The sequence below is a fragment of the Buteo buteo genome, chromosome 7, assembly GCF_964188355.1.
Source record: "Buteo buteo chromosome 7, bButBut1.hap1.1, whole genome shotgun sequence".
Taxonomy (NCBI): domain Eukaryota; kingdom Metazoa; phylum Chordata; class Aves; order Accipitriformes; family Accipitridae; genus Buteo; species Buteo buteo.
Genome location: NC_134177.1, coordinates 24,338,104 through 24,360,803, shown reverse-complemented (window position 1 = coordinate 24,360,803; position 22,700 = coordinate 24,338,104). Strand labels below are relative to the sequence as shown.

General features: G+C 35.9%; 1 protein-coding gene across 2 annotated transcripts in view; it reads right to left on the bottom strand.

Annotated features, from left to right (window-relative positions):
- Positions 1–213: 213 nt before the first annotated feature.
- The window catches only part of CAB39 (calcium binding protein 39), a 42,853-nt gene continuing 20,366 nt past the window's right edge, over positions 214–22,700 (bottom strand). For both annotated transcript variants that reach the window (XM_075031939.1, XM_075031940.1), the window contains exons 2-9: positions 21,032–21,188; positions 13,385–13,549; positions 9,566–9,684; positions 6,350–6,518; positions 5,548–5,607; positions 4,840–4,905; positions 3,948–4,091; positions 214–2,825 (exon numbers count right to left, since the gene is read on the bottom strand). In XM_075031939.1, the coding sequence (XP_074888040.1) occupies positions 2,637–2,825; positions 3,948–4,091; positions 4,840–4,905; positions 5,548–5,607; positions 6,350–6,518; positions 9,566–9,684; positions 13,385–13,549; positions 21,032–21,145 (1,026 nt within the window). In that variant the 5' untranslated portion in view covers positions 21,146–21,188 and the 3' untranslated portion in view covers positions 214–2,636. The remainder of the gene's footprint in view (positions 2,826–3,947; positions 4,092–4,839; positions 4,906–5,547; positions 5,608–6,349; positions 6,519–9,565; positions 9,685–13,384; positions 13,550–21,031; positions 21,189–22,700) is intronic.

Below are 22,700 nucleotides of genomic sequence, written 5' to 3'. Positions count from 1 at the left end.
GGCTACCATCAATTAATTAAAATTGACTACATCTCTAATACAGCACTTTGTATTAATTCCTTAAAAATGTTTTTGCAAGCCAGAGTTTTTCATTATTTAAAATTATTTCACATTTAAAAGGGAGAAAGCTGAACCCCTCTAAGGCAATAAAGAAGAACGGATACACATTCACAAGAAACTCATCCTCTTCAGTAACACAGTAAAGAACACATATTTTTCTTCAAAACTTTATTTCAATTTAAATTATGGGGCCAGCCAGATTTTTTGGATAAGAAATGCATTTTCCTCAGGAGAAATGAAATGCTACCACCGAAGTAGAATTATAATTGTATACATCTCTTATTTAAAACAAAAAAAAAAATTTAAAAAAAGCGCCAAACCAAAACCCACTCACATTTAAATAACTTTTAGTAATACCCTTAAGCCTTCAAGCAGATAAGAAACCACTTCTAGAACAGTAGTTTTTTAATACGAAGAGCACGTCAAATGAGCTTTAATTTAAATACAACTTTTCGAAAGCCAACATTCAAATGTTTCCACATATTAAAAAAAGTCACCATAGCCATTGTTTCCAAGGCCTAATATAGAGTAACCTCTATCCCAGTCCAAATGTTTTCACTTTTTTACATATATAAATCTTTAGCATGTCTACATTTTTCTGAAGAGGAAGCCTTATATGTTATGGTGAGTAACTTGGCAAATAATGTTTTCCTCCACTTAGCTATGATAAACCAAAATATAATAGACTGTTAGTACTGAACTATAATACCATCTCATGGCCAATTCTGTGTGCCTGTGATCTTCGGTAAGAGTAAGCTATTTTCTTTCCTGTAGGCAAAATGAATCGGTTTGCAAAGGACACGTTAAGAACTTTAAAAGACCAATTATAATGTTGAGAGCAATTTTAAACAACTGAGTGAAAACACTCAATTTTCTGGAGCTGACTTCCCTTGTGAAGGCTTTCAAATCAGCTTAAACCTCACTTAGGAGTTTCATCTTGCTGATTGTGAAATATTTCAATCAGGAAGAGAATAGGAAGCAACAAACATTTTCTATAGCATTCACAATCAGATTCAGCCATGCAGAATTTGAACTCTCAGACTCCAATCTGTAAGTTTGCTTAGTTGTGATCTTAGCATTACTATACGATGGATAGATACAATTTTAATAACATCATTTAGCTATATTTAGTAGATTCCTTTTGTATGGTCACAGTAACAAAAACATGGTGCAAAATCAGTTGGTTTTTTTGTTTTTATAAATACTGATAGTTTGCAGCATTAAAGAACAAAATCAACAAAATTAAATCATTTTGTTACCCTAAGACATCTATGAAATTGTTTCTTGAAGTCAGAGGGAATTAAATCATTCACTTACAACACAACTACTGTACTGAGTTATTTACTGTAAGAAAGAAATGATGCACTGCAGGCTCCCCAGAAGTAAGAGGAATCGATATTAATTTGGCATAATCTTTGCCATTTGCAGAGCTGGTGAGCACAATGCTAGTTTAATTGAATAAGGCCAATATTATCCAGTAATAACATACTATAAAGGGCTCCAGTTCTCTATTTCAGCCTACCCTAATTGATGGCACCCCATTAGACAAGTGAATACAAAGAATTTGTTTGTTTGTTTTTCCTTTTAATGCTGCAGTACTCAAGATTGTTAAATCAGCATTTCCATGTGATCTGAAGTATTCAATTACATAGGAGCATTCATTTTGCAAAACTCAATATTAGGTAATAGTTACAGACTAATACAATAACATTCCTCTGCTGTACAAATTAAATCATATTTTAAAGAAATGAGCAGCCTAGGAGTTATATACAAAAGAAACCAGCAAGCATTGTTGAAATGAAATGCAAAACGTCACTGCTAGGTCTACTGTCTGAAATACCTTTAACGTAAAATTAACAAAAATCCTTAGAACATATTTCCAAGTTTACAAGTCAATTCTCAGAAAAATCATATCATGTCAAAAAAATTCTATAAAGCAGTGAAAGGCATATATACATTTTCCTTATGAACCTTGAGATTTCACTCTTTTAAAAGTTGCTAAGTTTCAATATCAGTTTATTTGCAAGACAACTGTTTAACCCAATAAGCTCACATCTTAGATACATTTCTTCTTTGATTACAAATAAAGCACTGCACTTTTTTTTTTTTTTTTTTTTTTTTTAAATCAAGGCATATAATTTTATACTATGGTGCCAGGTATGCACAGGTCACATTGTGCTCATATCTCAAACAAGGTAAGTGCAAACATACAGATTTATTCAGATTTGCAAGCATGCAACCTGTTACTTAACTACATTAATACCTTCTCTCCTAAACCAAACTAGTATCTATATGTTTGCTTTCACGAACCTAGAATCTTTCTTTTCAGGACTCCTAAAACAAGCAGTGTCTTTGAATTCTGAAATGACACAAATATCAAGAAAGTCCACATTGTGCAAGAAAGCAGCAGCTATGTTTTTCAACTTGGACTAAAAAAGAAAAGATAAAAACAAAAACCGTTCACTGAACAGCAGATTAGCAGTAATGTTCCTCATGAATCGATAAGAGTGCCTGATGCTGAATATCTAACAGCAAATGCTGAATTTGGGTTTAATATTTTAAGGGTTTATTGGAGATTAAGCTTCTTGCTGTGCTGGTCTCTTCAAATCCCTGATCTGTTTAACTAAATAGGTCTTCTCATCATTAAATTGTTCATCCTCGGTCCTGTCATTCTGAAACTTGCTGAGGAACTCAATAAGTTTGGTCTGGTTCTTTAGAAGGATGTCTAATATAGGCTGTGTCTTGTTAGGATTGGCTACAAACACCTGCAAGAAAATAAAAGGCATTTAGCATAATAGTAGGAAACAGAAGGCTAAGTTAAAAAACAAACCTAGCCAACAAAACAGTGATGACAGTAACTTAAAATGATGTTTTATATATCCTGTATTCCAGTATCTCTACAGAAAAAATAATGGAGCATATGCAAGTTTTAAAATAAAATCACTCCATTTTTTAAATTAGAATAAAAGCTGAACACCAGTACCACAGTAAATTAAATTTGTGGGATGTGACCATCCACAATACCCTCTGCAGAATGTGCTGTTTTGGCTGCAATAGAGCTAATTTTCTTCACAGTAACTAGTATGGGGCTACCTGCCTGGCAATGGGAAGTAGTGAATGCATTCCTTATCTTGCTTTGCTTGCATGTGCGGCTTTTGCTTTACCTATTAAACTGTCTTTGTCTCAGCCCACGAGTTTTCTCACTTCTGATTCTCTTCCCCATCCCACCGTGCTGGAGGTGAGTGGGTAGCTGCATGGTGCTTGGTTGCCGGTTGGGGTTAAATCAAGACACCACCAAAGACACCTCACTGTTAAGTTCTATAGCAAATGCATGGTTTCATATTATATACAGCATCAGACAGGTATCTTAAGGTTCACTGAAAACTTTTATACCTCAAGTTATATGTCCAAGCTCTTAGCTATTTGCTTGTCTGCTGCAAAGTCAGAAGGTATCTTGTGCAAATTGTAATTTAGGCTTTGCAATTTAGATGACTTGACTAAAATACTCCTATCCTTCATAGATCATGCAGCATGATGAAAACACTTTTGAACTCCAGGATGCTTCATGGTTTCACATGAAATCATGCATTCCTCCTTATCTTACTGCACTGCACCTTTCTTAATTCCAAAATTTTCTGAGAGAGATTTACATTGACAATCATTTGAAAGCCCCCAACTGGTTTCTAAACATTTTCTGAAAGATGCAAAGATAGCTATTTGTAAAGATGGATCATAATAAAGACAAACACTAGCTCTCTCTTTATTTAACCACTTAGCAGACATTAAGATAAGCTCCATTTAGGCTCAGCTAAGTAGTTCGCTCAACTAAACAACTTCTGGTGCGCTGCTTTTGTTGTTTATTTTATTGAGGGGTTTTTTAAACATACCTTAAACACATGAAAGGCCTCAAACTGAATGTTACGACTCTTGTCTCGTAGAAGGTTCATCATTAGTTTGAGATTTTCAGGTTTACTGATGTACTTCGTCATAATTGTGAAGTTGTGTCTGTCCAATAACAATTCACCAAGAAGCTAAAAGTGGAAGACAAGCCCAATGAAAAAATGACTGACATTGGACATAAGAAACAACTTTTTCATAACTACTTTCAAACAGTTGACACAGGTCTATAAATATAGTAACAATAGAACTCAAATGTCCTGAATTTCTAAGTGCAGGGTGCATTTTCCTCTTGTTTCGATGATACAGTCTTTCATTGTCTTCCCCATGACTTCATTATTTTTTTAATTTATACAGAAGCTATACATCACCAATAAGAATGTGTTTTAAAAAAAAAAAGTTAGGACTTCAAGTGAGAAATATTTACACTTCTTTTGCTACCTTCTTTGTCCAGAAGGGAGTAGAAGGATATTCCCCACAAGTACCACCCTTGCTACAAGTTATGTATTATTTTAACGTTCACTATTTCTTACCTAGTTGAATGTAAGATTAGTATTGTTCTAGGCACATTATGTGAATCTTTATTAAATTATTTAAATGTGTCCAGATTTGTCAAAGGAAAAAAAAAACAACAAAAATAAACATACTTGCATATAGCCATTTCTACATAGGGAGAGAAGTGACTTGGTGTGTGCTGGACACTAAATAATGGAAGGACTGGACTAAAGAAAAGTAGCTGATCCCAAGAATTAAAACATATGAAAAATTAAAATAAATGCTATCCAAGGCAGATACTGAAGCCATTTCAACTAAAGACAACCCACCTTGAAATTAAAGGAATTCTCTAATTTTGCATTTAAGAAGAAAATAAAATTGTCTTACCTTAAGTGACTGTCTCTTCGTCACATAATTTTCCGAATGAAGCAACTTCTCATATTCACTGAAGAACTAAACACAGAATGAAGAAAAGGGTTAGGACCTTCCCAAGTGTCATATATGCTCTTCTTCTAAATTATTATACCAAACTGGAGGAGATGCAAATCCGTAACAAAAATGTAAACAAAATCTGAAATCTCAGTAGGTTCCTGTAAGTCACTACTGTTTAAACATTGAATATGGTTTAAAAAAAATTATTTACTCTTTTAAGAGCTTTTATAGTTTAGATTGCAAAGTGGTGGAAGTAGTTATCTCTTTATTTCTTAAACTAGAATAGTTTCTGGTACTGAACACTGTTGATTAATTTCAGGAGTCCCCAGCAGGTGGAGGAGGTCTATGTTGTATTCTTTTGTTATTACAGGTTAATACAGACAAAAGAAAAAGACAAGGAAAGGGTTCCCTCTAGCGGAAAAATCAGATCTAGTTTTAACAGAACTAGATTTCTACCACCTCTTGTTTTTACACCTTTCTACATTCAACAATAAGGTCTTGATCTTAATTTTACTGCTTGGCAGAAATTACTTTAAGTTCTATTGGTTTAATATTCTGTGTAAATTTCCAAAACCAAAGCTAAACAGGGAAAGAAAATACTGATTTCTTCAAACAAGATACACAGCACTAGAAAATTCTGAATATTAAAATGTATCCACTCACCCTATCATAATGTTGTTCCAAAAATTCTGCACTTAGCAACTTGTGCCTTGTAAGCAAATCCTGTAAAAAAAGCACAAAACCAGTATTTTAACTAAAATATTTAAACAGTACATATACATACTCATTAAACAGTGAATACATGTAAGACATCCAATAGAAAATTTTGCTATTTCATTAAATGAAGAAATTTAGGACATGAACGTAGTTACCTGGACATTGCTAAGGATCTTGGCATCACTTAGGAAAGGTCTGCAATGCGTTATGTTAATTCACACATGTAAATAGCCTGTGGAATTATCACTGAAGAATGCCACTTACAGATCAAGGCTATGCTCTGCACAGAACTATACACAACCAAGGTTGAGACCCACTATTAATACTATTCAATATTATGCTTATAGTCCTGTAACTGGTTGGTTTAGGCCAACAAAAAATTTCCCCATCAGTATCAAATATAGTCAGGTTCATAACAGAATGAAAAGGAGTTTGCTCAATTGAGGAATTGGAGGCACAGATTTAAAAGCCCCTGTCATGGAAGTGCACATATATTCAGCTAATGCATGATAGTTTAAATCTTGCTTTCTAGAATAAAAGTTGTTGGCACCATAGTATATATATATTTAAAGGGATGTCTTGCATTCTGAGAAATAAGGAAGAACAGTGTCCAGCCTACCCATGTGCATCACACCTATTTTCTCCCCTCTCCCTAAGTTTGTTTTGCCAAACACTGTAACACACATCATCTGGGTTCACAAAGCAGAGAACCACAGAAATAATAATTCAAATGTTGTACGTAAATTACCTTGAATGTGGCAAAAGCATCCGAAGCAATGTCAAATGTTGACATTTCCACGTATCTGAAGAAATCATAGAACTGTTCTGACCACAAGATTATTTTAGCAAGTGGTTCATGCCTGATGCATTCTCTAAGCATTATTCCACAATTTAGAGCAATTTCTGGAGATTCGTACCTTTTAAAAAAAAACAAAAACAAAAACACAACCAAAAGATTCTTTATAAATACTTTCACAAGTTAGCACTGCAACACCACACTGCTAATTACAGTTTTCAGTTCTATCAAGTAAACAAAAATTCAAAAAGTTAGGAGTTACTTATTTCTACATTAAACTCCACTTTTAAATACTTCTATAATATATTACTGAAATTGTTGCCAGTTAAATGCCAAATTATAGCCAATACAAATTACTTTCACAAACTGAGGAACAAGACCAAATAAAAGTATTTTTTTTATTCTCAAAATCAGTTTTCTTTTTTCATATTCGTGGGATTGCAGACATCTGGAAAAGCAGTAAGTGATTTCTGTCTTGAAAGCTGTTTGCTTAAACATGACAGCAATTTACATAAAACTATCCATGATATGGGCATGAAGGGTTAATAATATTGGACATAAATTCATATCTCCTCTTTCATTATACCACTTTTCAAGCATCACCAGCTACTCTACACATCACGGGCATCAAGCCTGAAATGCTGACAACAGTGTCCTCTGATTGTAAGGACAATATTGAACACCTTCTCTGCTCCTGAGTCTAGTGAAGTACCTGAACCTTCTTACAAGAGACCTCTGGAACATGTCCATCACTGATTTAATGGAAGTGATGAAGCCACCCCTGACGGCTTCATTTAGAAATTGTTGCTACACTTCCTTGGCAGGCTTTCTTGCTCAAATACTACATGGTTCTCTCAGCTGATTTTAGCATACACCAACAGCAGCTGTCAAAATCTCACAACAGTGTATTTAAGACACGTTTGATAGAAATACACCTTCATACTTGCTACTAGCTCCTTGTTTTCCTAAGCAAGCTAATAGCAGGGCCCTGGAGGAAGATGGAACTGCCCTTCCAAAGCAAGAACTTATCTCAGCATGTTGCAATATAAGTTACACCAGTTTACAGAAAAGTTCTGTCTGTTGTTACCTACCTGGTTCTGGAGCAGTCAAAGCCTCTTATATACCTTCCTGCCTCCCACCTAAAGAATGCTTCATCCTATAGCACTGGAACCTAATTTAAATTCACCAGAATAATTCAGGAGCAAAGTATCATTGTGCATACTAAGCATTAACTATATTACCATACAAAAACATTTTCTTATGAATTAATTTTCAGGTTAAATCCTGCAATACTTTCCCATTTAACCTGTCATGGAGATTTGAAACCTACTGAACTTTTTGCAACTCACCCCATAGTTTAAATTTACATAAATTTGACTCAGTGGGATACCATATATAACATTTAAGTCACTAAAGCTAAGTAAATGCCCGTTTCAAACATCCTGACTTATGAATATGTGTTTCAACAATCCCTGTCAGAACAATGCTCTTTGAAGAGTGACAACACAGACTAAAAATTAGGACAAATATGTTACAGCCCTCATTCAGTCACATATCAATGACAACATGCTGAGAAAGTAGTTTCATCCCTCTGCATCTCAAATATCTTTGCCTACTTTTGAAAATTATTTTGAAGTAGTACTGAATCGCTATTTTCTTTTGTGTTATGCCACAATTAACAATCCTTTTGTCCCTCTAACATGTAAATCTCGCTTCTCCCCAAAATCAGGGCAGTAATGCGGGGGGGGGGGACGGACGGACGGACGGACAGACCCAACAAAGCACTTCTGGCAGATGAGTGTAGATCTTAGACTCATATGAACTGAAGCAAATATTCCATACTGCTTCTGGTGCTAAACCTTTGGAGTCAGCATGAAACTAAACGACATAAAACTCCTGCTTTCTCCACAGAGAAAGTTTCTTGTACAATCCATTTTCCAGTGCCTTACACAAATGGCGAAGATTAGGTAAACGTAGAGATGTTACAATAATGCTAAATAACCTAATACACCATGTATGTGGCAGGTTAGTCAGCATCTCTAATGACTACTATGAACTAGGAGGAGGGAAAAGGAAAGATATAATAAAGCTTCCTGTTTAAATGTTAAAAATATACTTGATTATCCTCACATCTCAATGCTACCAACATAACACAGGCAAGTATCTCACCAAGAAATATGGCCTTTTCATACATCCTCTAGCAGTCCAGTAGGTGGAATAAGTATTCATCAACTGCAGCAAGGCTACACAGCAGCTTTAACACAAATTATAAAACTAGTACTTGAAATACCTGCATGTTTAAAATGGTGTATTAATGTTTAGTGAACTTTTCTATCCCAAAATAACATGTTGGAATTGCCATTTTCAGAACTTCCTTAATTAATGTTATTAGAAACATGAGCAATTCTTTTTAAATGGAGAGAGCATAATCTCCATCTTTTTAATCTTATTTTAACATGAAAATGTTAACACCACCTTTCTGCTTTCATGTTTGAGATCCGCAGCTCTACATGTGCAACCACATATTCACTATAGCATGATTTGCCAATATCCAGCACATCAGATAATACAAGAATAGAGGAAGAAACAGCTGTCTGGCATGAGCCATATGCCCCAAATCATTCTTTGTCTGCTCAAGTCCGAGTTGGTGCATTTGTGTCACTACAGGAACATAAATCACTATGAATAAAAAGTCTAAGACCAAACCAAGAACAGGGAGGGGATAGGACAGCAAACTGGAAATGACAGTGGTTAAAGGAAAAAAAACCCAGCCTTTAACTCTTGGTGAATGAGTAAGTTCACAAGGAAACAGTTTAAATAGGATCAAATAGTATACTGAAAGGAAAACATCTGCAGTACCCCAGTAAGAATATTTTAGGTTACTAACAGTTCTCAATTTTCAGTCATATATCATGCAAAAAATATATTTTTGGTGTTTTATTACTTAAATCTTCCTTTACTCAGGGGAATTACAGGCCCCAAGACAAAAAAAAACCCAACAAACCACAAAACAAAAACACGCTGCTGCCGCCACCCGCCACCCCCCCCCAAAGAAAATAAGCATACTGCAAAGGAAGAAAAAACATTTCAGAACTCACTACTTTCTCCATGAATTTAAAAACTTCTTACTTCATGTAAAAGCATATTTATGCTTCACAGCGTACATACCCTTTTAATAGCATGAACAATATATTCTGTTGAGTGCAGATGTATTCAACCGTGGGGGTTCTTGTACCAATTTGCCTTCTGAGAATGTTGTTGAAAATTTGTGCAACATCTTTTTTGCCCTGTCAAAAACATCAGCAGTTAAACACATAACATTCAAGTCCACTAGGCAAGTTAACAATTAAACATCATCATCATCTCAGGCATTTATACCATGCGAGTTTTGCGGTTCAGTCATCCTCTGTACTCCGACCTTAAACAGATCAAATATTCTGCTTCTTTATACCCATTTCAAATATATCAAAGCACTCAAAATATTACATCATATTGCAGTCAGATCACAGATAATTTACATTAAGAAGTAAAGCCAGTTGACATTTCACCAGTTACTTCTATGTAGCATCAATCTCCTGGGCTTGTTTTATACTTGTTTTTGCTAATAACATACCACTTTTTAACTGTGCTCTTGTCTGAAAGTGTTTCATCAATATTCCATTATCCTCTCCCCTTCTCTAGGAACACGTAATGCCACCATCAAGAGTGTGCAGAGCATTTCTGACTGCAGTGTTAAAATCCAACTTAAAACTGTAACTTATGAAAGTTAAATAAATAAATAAAAACTACAGAGAGAAATCATCCACTGACATAAAATGCAAGTTTCACATTTTTCAATGGACAAAAGTATAAGAAAGACCAGGATGCTGGAATTCAGCACAGATTATACACAAAAAAATGCACAAGGATAGCACCAGACAGTATTAAAGGAGCTGGGAATGTTCTCTTTGTTGAATATATATCTCTCTCCTATTATTTCTTCTGTCAGACCATAGCTAAAGATGACAAATTGGTATGGACATCTAACAAAAAGCTGATTATAAAATACAAGCACTTTTCGTTGTCATTCACATGCACCATTTAAAAGCCAGATTTCTGCAATTAAATTTCCATTTTGGATTGCCATAAAGACAATTTCAGGACTATGTGTCATCAGAGCTAATCCAGAAAAAGCTTAGGCAAACTTGTATTAAGCCTGGACTTGCAAACAAAGGCCTGTTAAGCAACTCCACCTGAAGGTTCCCTGAATGTTATACACAAAAACCATTATCTAGATAATGTTTCTTTACAATCTAGTTGTACTATAAATGCCCTGAGTAGTATCAGCAAGCTTTTGAGTAAAATGCAGTGCATATTTAATTAGCAAGAATTTTAAAAACAACAGCAATTACTCAAAATTATTTCAGTTTTCTAATCAACATCAAGACAACGGCATAAGAAAAAAATCAAATGTTTATAAAAATGTAGGAGGACTGTAGTTTTACAAATGGCATGTTTGTGAATTACCACGGACAGTTTTGTTAGAGTGTTGTTTTCAGGATATAAGAGTTTGTTTGTAAATGCTTGTTTTCTCAATTACAATTCCATTGAAAGCCAGCCCAAAGCAACACCAGAACTCTTTGTTCTGAAATGAGTAGAGCAGTGTTTCCAGAAATTCTTTACTCAAACTCCACATAATATAGTCATCAACTCTCATTCACTAACATTGCCAATTTTGCACTGGATCTCACAATTTGCTTTGGATTCACCAGCAAGAACAGCGTTTCCTTATTATGCACATGATTGAACTGATAGTGGTACACAGTAATACCAAGGCTAGTTATTGTTTGAAGGATGTATTACTAAGTGATCTCATGGCTTAACAAGAGCAAACAGACACTGAACCCTGTGCCAATAGTCACGACTGCAAGAGGTGAGAGGGAGACTGTGCTAGTATTGTCTTCCGAGCAGAAGGATTCAGGCTCCTTTATGCAAAAGGCATATTTTTTTGGGGAGGGGGGTTCTTCATTTCAAAAAATAAGAACAAAAAAAACACAGTTCCACAAGGGATACCATCTAGTATCACCATCTAGACACACTAGTGCAAATCAGCAGGGACGTAACTGGCAGGTTAAGTAATAAGTGGATGGTTGTGCTGACTGCTTTACTTGGCAAGAAAGCTTCCAGATAAGGATATCATTTTAAACAGGCCTTTACATCCAGCAAGGTCTGGACAGTCAGACTGTTTCTTAATTAAAACATTAAATTTGTAACTTTTCTGGTTTTTACTTTGTTACTTTTCTGGGTTTTTTTACCATACTGTTCAGATTCAAATACATTTGAGACAGTTTAAGAGTCAGTGTGAACAGTCCCTGTCTATTAATGAGCTGCCTATTCCTGCTCTACAAGGAAAGCTTCTTCAGGAATGACAGTGAAGTTCTTGACAAAAAGAGATGATGTTTACTTCATTGTTGAATGACCTCAAGCTGTGGTGCGCACCAGAAGGAATAAATGCTAGACTCTTCAAGCTTAAGAACCAACAGCAAATCAAGTTCATATCTCCATCAGTAATGGAGAAATGGTTTCCAATGCAGTAAACCCCCAACTGTTGAGATTTGGGGTATCAAAGCCAACATTTGATTGACTTTGTAACAGCTGGGAAGCTAGTGCAGGTTGGAGCACAGGTGTGTTGACATTAATTCCAGGTAACAACAATAGCTGGACAGTCTGCCAGATCCCATCCTTAAAAAGCAGATGTGGTCCAGCGTAGAAAGCAGCGTGAATGACTTGTTCTCTCTCAAGGGGGAAACTGTCATATCCTTGTGTAACAAAGCAGCAGAAAGTCCACAAGCAGGAAACTACTCAAAATCTTTTCGAGTCCCCTTAGAATAAAATGAATAGTTCTCCTTAATGAGAGCAAGCCTGTACAAATTGTTATCATTCTTCATTACCAGGAGATAATGAAGGTTTCCTTCGCTAATAACTGGGCTGAGTAAACACCAAGCTGATAAGAATCTAGAGGTCAGCAGAATCCCGATGACATTTCATTATTTCCTTTCTTCAGCAATTAAAGGCCATCATATTTCAGCATTCCCTCTCAGCTTTCCCAGGTCTCCTTGCTTATTTAACAACCTGAATATTTTATGCTTGGTATAAACACTTGTGTGGGTAGGGAAAAAAATACCACCATATTACAATTAAACACAAATCAGAGGGAGTTATGGGGTTTGGCTCCTTTCCTAGATAACCACACACTTCTTGTGGGACCTCAGGGAAAACAGGTAAATCCAATTTACTGCAATTTCTTATCACTAAATAGGGTGATTCTTCACTGTGGCACTGAGAAGCTAAATTATTCTATGTGATGTGGTGACAAACCCCAGATAGAGGTTTGTATAGAGATACGTTTGAATATAAATAAGTATTGATATTTTGAAGCAATCAATAAAAACTTGGGTTTGTTTTTTTTTTAATAAACAGAAAAAAGATGAGGAAAACAGAAAAAATGTTGCATCACTTTTTTCTAAAGGGAGAGAGAAATACTGGACCGTTAATAAAACTAACAACTTTAACTTAAATATTTAAAATTCTTCATAAATGTTACAATAATTCTCTTTTCCAAGTAATTTAACAAGATGAAAATACAGACATGCCTTGTAGTATTATAGCTTGTGCTCACTACTGTATTACTACTAAGAGATTAACCCTTCCATGTATACAACAATTATGAATTATTCTATAATTTTAACAGAACTGTATCATCAGGACTAGAGGTTTATCTACTTCAATTTTGTGTGGTTTATGCGCCTAAATTCACAGATTTCATACTCTATATTTGCTTAATTTTCTAGGTAGTTTCGAACAATGAGTTCTCTTTCTAATGGTTTTGTCCCAGCCAGAAAAGAAAGCTGAAGATCGAAAAATGTCTTAACCAATTAAAGTGCCAGGAATTCAGATGTGTTTATTTTAACATATACAATATAAGAAATGTCAAACTTCTTTTCTTACCTCAAAATCAATTAGCTGCAAGTCAGCTACTAGGGTACTAAGAAGACCACTGTTGTACAGCTCTTGAGCAAGCTGTGCTACAGCTTCTGTCTGTGGTTCTTTTTCATTTGTGCCATACAAGATTTCTTTCATGGCAACAAGGTTTTTTGAGACCTCCTCAGTGGCCTAAAGAAAATGGGAAAAGAATACAATTAGAGCACAATGTCATTTGTCTTTGTAACTGCACACTCTATTATTCCTAACATCTGCAAACTTCCATTATGGGGGAAAAAATTTAATCCGGAAATGACAACCTGTTAAAAAAACAATAGATAATCTTTCTGCAAATGAGACTGTTAGACATTATTAAAAAAAAAAAAGCAGAGGTAAGACACACACAATTTATTTGACAATTTACCAAAAGTAAAAATTGCTTCCTTTTACTGCCTTTAAACATCCCGTTAAGAAATCCCCTAAAGAATAGGAATGGGATAAAAAGAACCCAATAAAATTTTCGTTCTGTAAAAGAGGTACACAGGATCAGATTGGAAAACATAACATGGAGACACAAGCCTGTCTCTAGTGAACTGCTCAGAGACCAGATGTATCCCTTCTACAGATTCTGCACTCATCAGGTTTTGTCAAATACTAGGCTCCCATTCCCATCAGTGGGGATGAAATTTTTTCCTCTCCAACTAACAAAACCTCAAAGAGATCCTCCTTTAATTTTCAGGTTATCTCAGTATACAAGACCAAACTGGCAAACAGACCCAGGAAGAGGGGCACTCAAAAGAACACGGCAATACAGGAGACAATTAAAAGTCTAAGATGCTTCCTATTTGAAGTCCATCTTACAGAAGACAGACAGGTCTGACCTCTCACTTAGGAAAGCCAACATAAGGAATTCCTAAGTTGCCGTGATGGGCTGGAGCAGCATTTAGCAGTGGAAGCAGAGTAAAACTAAACACAAAAAAAACCAACACAAAAACACCCCAAATAAAACAACCAACCAAACAAAAATCAACAAGAACACTTTTAAACACCCACCTCTGAATCTTAAAACAGTTATCTTGGAGAAAAAAGAACTACTCCTTCCAATATATATGTTTACATAGCTTGGGGGCAAAATGCTGAAAATGATCATCATAAATAGCTGGTTTAATTATACTGTATTAGCTCTTCACGTGTCTAAAAAGTATGAATAGTTTGTAAGTGCACTAATTTTTAGTAATTAGATGAACCTGCCAACAAGGTACGCATACACTTTAATGTAAAGTACTTATGATTGGTAGCACATGGAAAATTAATGAAGTGGAAAAATGATCCCTTTCTGGATATTGCCTGTCTTATAAGGGGTATGTAAAAAGATTTCTCCTTTGTGCATTATATCTAGAGAGGCTTAAGATCAGCATGACCCATGCACTATTCAAGCCAAAGCCATTCCAGCTTTGCTAGGTATGCAAGTTAAGGATTCCATGACCTTTAAAGAGGCTCCATATCATTTTTAGCTCCTCCACAACTTTCCACTCCCTGCTGCCTCCCTCTTCTTGCTAACTGCAGTTCCTAGTCCCAGTTGTCTCCTCCTCAACTGAAATTCCAAAGGATTTTCTGTGCACTGTTAGTAAGACATCAAGAAGCAGGTGCTTGGTAAGACTCCTTAGATTCATGACAGCTCCTGAAGACGTAATTTGAGAAAGTCAGCTCACCATATTGTATTAGTAATATGCTACATAACTGTTCTATTTCTTTAAAATTCAGAAGAAGAATATCTTTACTAGGAAAAGAACAGGAACATCTGTCAAACATGGAGTTATGAAGAGATGCCTTTGATGCATGGCTACCAAGAAAAGAGGAAGCAGCAATAAAAATTCTATTGCAGTTTGTCCCTGCACACTAATTTAGAAAGCAAGATGAAAGAGGAAGAAAGGCAGAGGTTCAAATAGCTACCTATTTCAAGTAAGACAGTGGCAATACTGAGGGCATGCCTGCAATTAAAAAGAATGCCAGTGGAGAATTTTTCATTTCATTTCAAAACCCCAGAAAATAGAGCAACCCTCCCAAAACTTTAATAATCGCACTTGAAGGCTCTCCATCACTACCATCCTAAGAAAGATGCTAGTAATGGAAATGCTTACAAACCAGGCAGAAAAAAATAGTCTTTCCAAGCATCAAGTGCCTTAAAAAAAAAAAAAAGAGCCTTTTGGCCTAACATGAACATACAACTCAGTAACTTCAAGAAGAGACACCACCAGGACTTAAATTTATTTCTCATGCTCTTGACAACTGTCAAGACCATCTAAACGTGCTTCACTTGAACTTGGGATGACATACAGCTTTAGTGGGAAATAATGGCTAGAGACACAGAAGCAGAGAACAGCTTAGGTTGGAAGGTACCTCAGGAGGTCATCGGGGTGCAAGCACCTGCTGAAGGCAGGGCCAACCTCAAAGTTGTATCAGGTTGATCATGCTCACAGCCAGCCATGCTCTGAACAGCTCCATGGATGGACACTCCACAACCTCTCTAGGTAACCTGTACCAATGTCTGACCACCTCCACTATGAAACGAGACTTCCTTGTATCACTTCAACTTAGGCCAAACTATCTCTGGATACAGACTACAGAAATATGAGGTCCTCTGAAAGTATTATATCAATAACTAATGTCTTTTGATGCACTACAATTCCATAAAACATGACATTTCTGTACTCCCTCCTCTTCTACTCTAAATATCAAAAGGACTAGAAGAAAACTCTTACAATCTTGTTCTAGAATCTCTCTACTCTTCTGTGTTCCATGAACTCCCGAACATATTCCAAATACGTGACATGCAGAGCTATTTTTGCCATTTCAGATGCAGAATGGAATTTAGATAGCTACACTGAAAAACATAATGCTACATTAAATATCAATGTTAAAAGCTAAATGAAAAACTAGTAGAAAAATTCAAGACACGAGAAGGCTGGCTAGCATTCCTTGCAAGATTTCCCAAGATACTGAGATCTAAATAATTACCTAATAAGCCACTATCTTTTAACAGGAAAAAAAAAATCTCTAGAGAAAAATCAAAATGCACAATGAAGTTCATCCAAAAACCCACGATCAGAAGTCAATTAAAACAATCAGACAGACACCATATACATATATATTCTAATACAATATAAAAGCAGGGTATATTTTATATATACAGTATATATATATACACAGAATATATATTATACATCCTACATATTACGGTCTATAAATATATATTTTATATATTAAGATTATATGTTATATATTTATATATACTAAAATTTATATATATATATATATTCTCAACCCTGAGAAGGAGCAACCATGGAGAAACCAGAGTTCTAGAGAAAAATTCTGAGACAAGTCACATTTGAAATTCAATGGTGCCAGACAATCAATACCATTTGAGGACAAGTCAAACTATAAAAGTAAAATGTAAAGTAAGGAAAACAAAGAAAGTACTTATTTCTCTATTTTTATCAAAGACAGGAAGATATTATTTAAAAATAAAGACACCATGAAGTCACATGTATGACTGTCACACCAGAATAGCTGCATGTCTTTATAGCTATGAACCATTATGGTTTATTCCAGTCTCTAGGGTATTTCACTGATATTTCAAAAATTTAGTATTTCCTTAAATGCTAAGCAGTGCAAATACCAAATACTTAATTTAGACTTGCACAGCTGGAGTATTTCAGTTTTATGAAGCAACACTTGCTTTTACTTAGAGGAACAGTAGAAAAAGATAAAAAACACATTGTCAGTCCTGAAGTATTTAAGATAAGCTCAGCAGGCTCCGGGTCTATGGCTAGGGGTTCTATCCACATCAGTAACACAGTTAAATGAATTGCACTATTAATGAAAACATCCATCAAAAAGGTAAACTTAGCTATTGTTTTGAGACTGTACTTGGTGAATATTTTTACTAGTCTAGAGCAGTATCTATCATAAGTAACAAACACCATTTTAATAATTCTATTTAAATTGATTGGATTTCAAAACACAAAAACATACAATTCTGTAAATATATGATTATCTACATCAGTGCCAACAGTTAATTTTAAAGGCCAAAAATTATTACATTATTTTTCAGCAGACATTTAGCAAGAAGATATCATTAAAGAGCTAAGTTCAATTAGAACAGAAGCATGTCTTCTCACCCATTACTTCCAGTAGCCCCATCTTTACCCTTTGAATAACAGCCCCATACTGTAGGCAAGACAGATTACTTAACCTTAAGCCTTCTTTCAACCACGAATTAACTGTACACACGTGCATAACAAATTTTAAATTTTACTGCTTTGTAAATGACCGCCTTAACTCACTGAATGAAATCTGATCGGTGGCAACATGACATAATATTGCATTAGGACACTTGAATCGAAATAGCATATTGCATTGTCCCATACATACAGTACACTGTCCATTGCATAGAGCTGGTAACTTAAAGAAGAGAGACCAGCCATATCTGCAATAGTCAACCCATAAGGGTTAACAACATGGCTGAAACAATAATCAGAAAGCCAAAACTGGAGCTGTTATGAGCAGGTTAACCCAAGGTCAGAGGGTAGGGAAGAACAAGTTTATTACATGAGTAAATATTTACCTTCACAACAGTAAACGTGTGCCACAAACCAAGTGAACTGGTAGTATAAAAATAAATGCTGATGTCAGCCAAAGAGGAGGAAGAGATGTGAATAAAAGCCTAACTAATGGGCTAGATCAAGGGTAGGTCCCATTTATATGAAAAGAGTTTTCCTTCCCTTTAGCCCCTCTTTCTGAAAAAACACAAGTAATGGAAAGCTAACAGCATATGTGAGGAACACGTTTTCAGTTATTAAGCAGTTGACATTTCAAGTTTCCCTTCCAAAATACTAACAGACAGCAAGCTATTGCCTCTATCCTAAGTACAAGACTGCAGCCAACAAGCACCCAGAGCCACAGTACAGAAGGCAGATTGTCAGCAGCAAGACACAGTCCAGCTTTTACAGCCACTTCAGATCTCAGTTCCTAAGCAGGTACCACAAACTTAAAGAACATTTCAAAATGACCTGGAGAATTCCCTGGTTAATTTTTCTCCAGTATTCACAGAGCTCAAAAAAGGTAGATTAAATAGAATTCACTTTTTGAATTTCAGGGTTTTATTTATAAAACAAATTTTCCAGTATTACAGGGCAGAATATTTCATAATTGAACAAGATGTATCACGACCACTCCTATGCAAGAATAAATAAAGCAGAAACTGGGGGGGGGGGGGGGGGGACAACGGGGGACAGACGGGACTGTATTTTATACAAGTCTAATCATTAATAAAATGAAGTTCTAAAAAAAAAAAAAACCAAAAACAAAAAACAAAAAACCCTAGCATTCTTCTCCCCTTTTCCTAAAGGGTAATAATTTTTGTCTTTTACATGCATTGAGTTTTTCTTTTTCTGTTCCACTACTAGCCACAGAACTCACCCTTTCATCAGCACAGAATTCTTCTCTAAAGGAGGCTAGAAAGTTACACTGCAGAAAGGATCGTAATAATGAAAGGCGTAGTGAAAGACAAAAAGATGCCTGAATGTTGAGATATGGGCATGTAGAAGTTTTTCTTCTTTTTTAATAATGGCTACTGCTCAGACTCTTGCTGTCTTTTAACTGCAAAGTTACTCCAGTCATTTCTATAGACTGGATAGGAAAAGGGCACAGATTTAGGGTGTTTAATCAGAGCTGTACCCTCAAAGATGCGATGACAGGTCTGTAAGATATTGAAGAACTTTATCAAACCAGCAAATAATTTGAGAATCTGAGATAAACTGCCACAACCACAGTCACCTTCATGGAAGTCTTGGTTTGCCAATGAAACAACTATTTCCTGAAGAATCTCTGTATGCAGATGTGGACACTGGTGTTGTGAATGTTCGGATTCATCAACTGGTATCCTTTGTGAACAACCAGGATGACAGAGGCCAGTACTACCATAGCCAGCTCAGGCTTGTGAATGTCAGTATTTAACCCTCTTCATTTTTAACCTAATGAACACGGGTTGGCTTCTTTTCTCCTTCAATCAGAATGTGTTGCTTTCTATATGACACACGAGAAACAATTCTACAGGCTTAGCATATTATTTCTTGTCAAAGCAGCAGCCTCACATAAACGAGGTCTTTAAAGAAGGTCGAGGTATGGGATTAAAGGCCAGTAAGAAGCAAATGGTACATAACAATCTTCAGCTACAACATCTAGAACACAGGCATGTGATACAGCATACAGCTATGCACAGTGGAATGAAGCTGGTCTGTTTCCCATTAGAGGTCTAAGCAAGAAGAAAAAGATGACACAAAAGAGCACAGATTTTAAGATCAAGCCACACCTCCAGAATTAATAATGAGGCTGACATGAAGGAGGCAGTGCCATGTCTCATCACAGACTCTTCAGAATGCACCTACTACTCCTCTCCTGACAGATGTTTTTATTAGAGATAGAAGAAAAGCAGCAGCAAATGAAAATCCTCCCAGCCTCCATACAGGCCTGCATAACAGGCCATAACATTTTTCTCTCCAGCAAGAGAGCAAAAGCATCAGGGAAAAATACTATGTACACTGCAAGAGACCTGGAACATACTGCATGCTGGCACTGGGTTAGAAAATGCTCATTTTAAAGAATATCAGGATAAAGATGGCAATTCAGTTAAGATCCAGGTTCTCCTGCACTTAAAGTAGTAGTGCCAAATCTAGGTGAAACTGGATGTAGAGAGGCTGGCCACACACTACTTAAAAATACTAGAGAACATGAAAAAGATTGTGACTAACTCCTACATGCGACTCTGTAAGGATGCCAAAAATAGCACAGAACAGTTAAATGATGCTGGGAATGGATCCAAGGAGGATATCATAGCCTGCTTCAAAAGCTGGTAGATTCAAGAGGGAGATGTTTTGCTTGCTTGGTTTTTTTGGTTTGGTTTTGGGGGCGGTTTTTTTTGAAGTACTGAAATCTATGCCCTTGTGCTGAGTTTATCAGGAAAAACTTCACCTAAACGGTAAATACCCCTGCCATATGAGTTACTAGATGGGATGCAGCTGAACACAGACTGAACTTTTAGTAGAGCTATCAAGACTACCAGTCAATAAGTAAATGACTGTTGACAGGTACAGATCCTGAAGTAGCAAACCATCCCATCTAAAGGAAACTGCACCAGCACAGTAACTTTTCATGACATCTTCCTTTGGGCTGAAGAAAAGGCAAGGAAAGGTAAAAGTATATCCTCTGACTGACATCCACAGAGACACAAGTTTCTTGGTTTCAGTAACAGAGACAGTCTGCTCTGTGAACATTTGCATGGACAAGCACAGACAGAACTATTGTACAGTAGTAAAGCCACTATGGTGGACACAAGCACCAGAACACAGTATGGCTGTGAGCTGCTTATTAAAAGAATGCAACAACCTACAGTTCCAAACCAAATTATTTTAAGTACCGTATCAGCTGCCAGTGGCATAAAAATGCCAAGCCAACCAACATGAAACACACCTGTTCAAAGGTACATAGTAACTTACCCTTTATCAGAGTATAAAACCCCAAAATAATTCCTAATTGATTCAGTTTCAACAGCTGTAAATTTCTTTTTTTCCCCCTTTCAATTACTCTTTAGCAATTAGAAAGTCCCAACTGTACCTTTTCTGCCTTTTTGTCAGAGATATCTTGCTTTTCTAGAACTGCCATACTTTCCTTCAGGTTCTTCACTATGTCTGCAGGAGACTTGTGGGACTTGCCAAAGGGGAATGGCATGATTGCGAGCCACAGGGTCTTCCTTCTACAGCTCCTGCTTCACCTAGAAAAAGAGGAGAAAAAATAGCATGTCAAAAATAGAAACATGACGTCAGTATAACAACACACATGAAGATCAAGAGAGAGTAGCAAAGGTATTCATATGTGGAATAACCATCCTTGACAGTTGAGCTAAAGTGTGCCATGACAAACTTAAATGCTTGCATTTCTAATTCTTTTAAAACACAAGATACAGAATCTAAGAATTCACATTAAGATCATCATCTTATGCTATGGGAACAAATTAAAGAGTACATTAATTATATCCAAAGCCACATACTGTACAAATGCCACATATGGGCAAGACTAATAAGGATAAATTATTCCAATTAATGCTGTCAAACAAAATGCCTTCTTAGATTAGGTGTTTGACACACAAGTCATCATGTCTCAGTGGCTCTGCAACGACTGTGCAGGTACATGCTTTTACCCATATTCATTCCATTACAAATGCAAAGTAGACCGCAAAGCCTGCGCCTTAGTGCAGCAGCAATAAGCACGATGCAGATGAAGCTACAGATGGCAGTTTATTCCTATGTCAAACCACTTGGTATGTCCTGGCTTTTTTGTATCAGTATTACTGTAACTTCACACTGAACTACAGTCTCACCCCCACTCATTTTACGGGAAACAATATTTGTCACCAATAACAAGGACATAAATAAGGAACTTGAAAACATTAAACCCCAAACACTCGATATGTATCTTTTTCAAAAAGATAAAACTTGTCTTATGGGAGCAATTTTCCTTCCCTAAAAATATTTGGCTCTTGAATCCAAATACATTCATTCTCCTGTGTATTTACACACATTTGCTTTTACACACACACACACATTCACTTCTGTATACAAAATAGGAAAGTATTACTAGCATAAATGAACATATAAAAGCTTTTGTTACTAAACACATACACTCCCAATTAAACAATAATAAAAATGTCTTACAAGTGAATTCCATAAAGCATACTTCTACATACTCATACTTCATACTTCTACAACTCTAATCTAGACAGAAAAGGAAATCCTGCATTAAAAATGCTGGCAGTGCTACTTCTGCTAGACACAAAAGACAGCTGAAGCTGACAGCAGAGATTACACTGTCATTACAAAGAAGGGATATTACCCTGAAAGTTAGTAATTTCCATCTCCACACAATGTCCGTGAAGTTATTAACAAGTTAGCTATAACCAGTACATGTTAAAGTTTATTATGCACTTTGATCCTTGATTAAAATACCAGTTCATTCACCATGTACTCCAAAATGTTAATCCCGATCTTAATTCAATCATGTTTTGATCAAGGATTAAAAATACCAATTTGATGCTTGTTTTGAGTTATTTTGATTTTTAACACAAACAAGTTGGGCTGGCCTAAGGGCAACAATTTAAAGGTGAAGAACATAAGTACTCGGATCTTTAGCCAAGAAAATTTCCATAAATAGGTATTTCAGGTAACCAGCTACAGAGATCATACTTTCACTGTTCCATGCCTGCAACTGACCTAACACAGCTGATAGA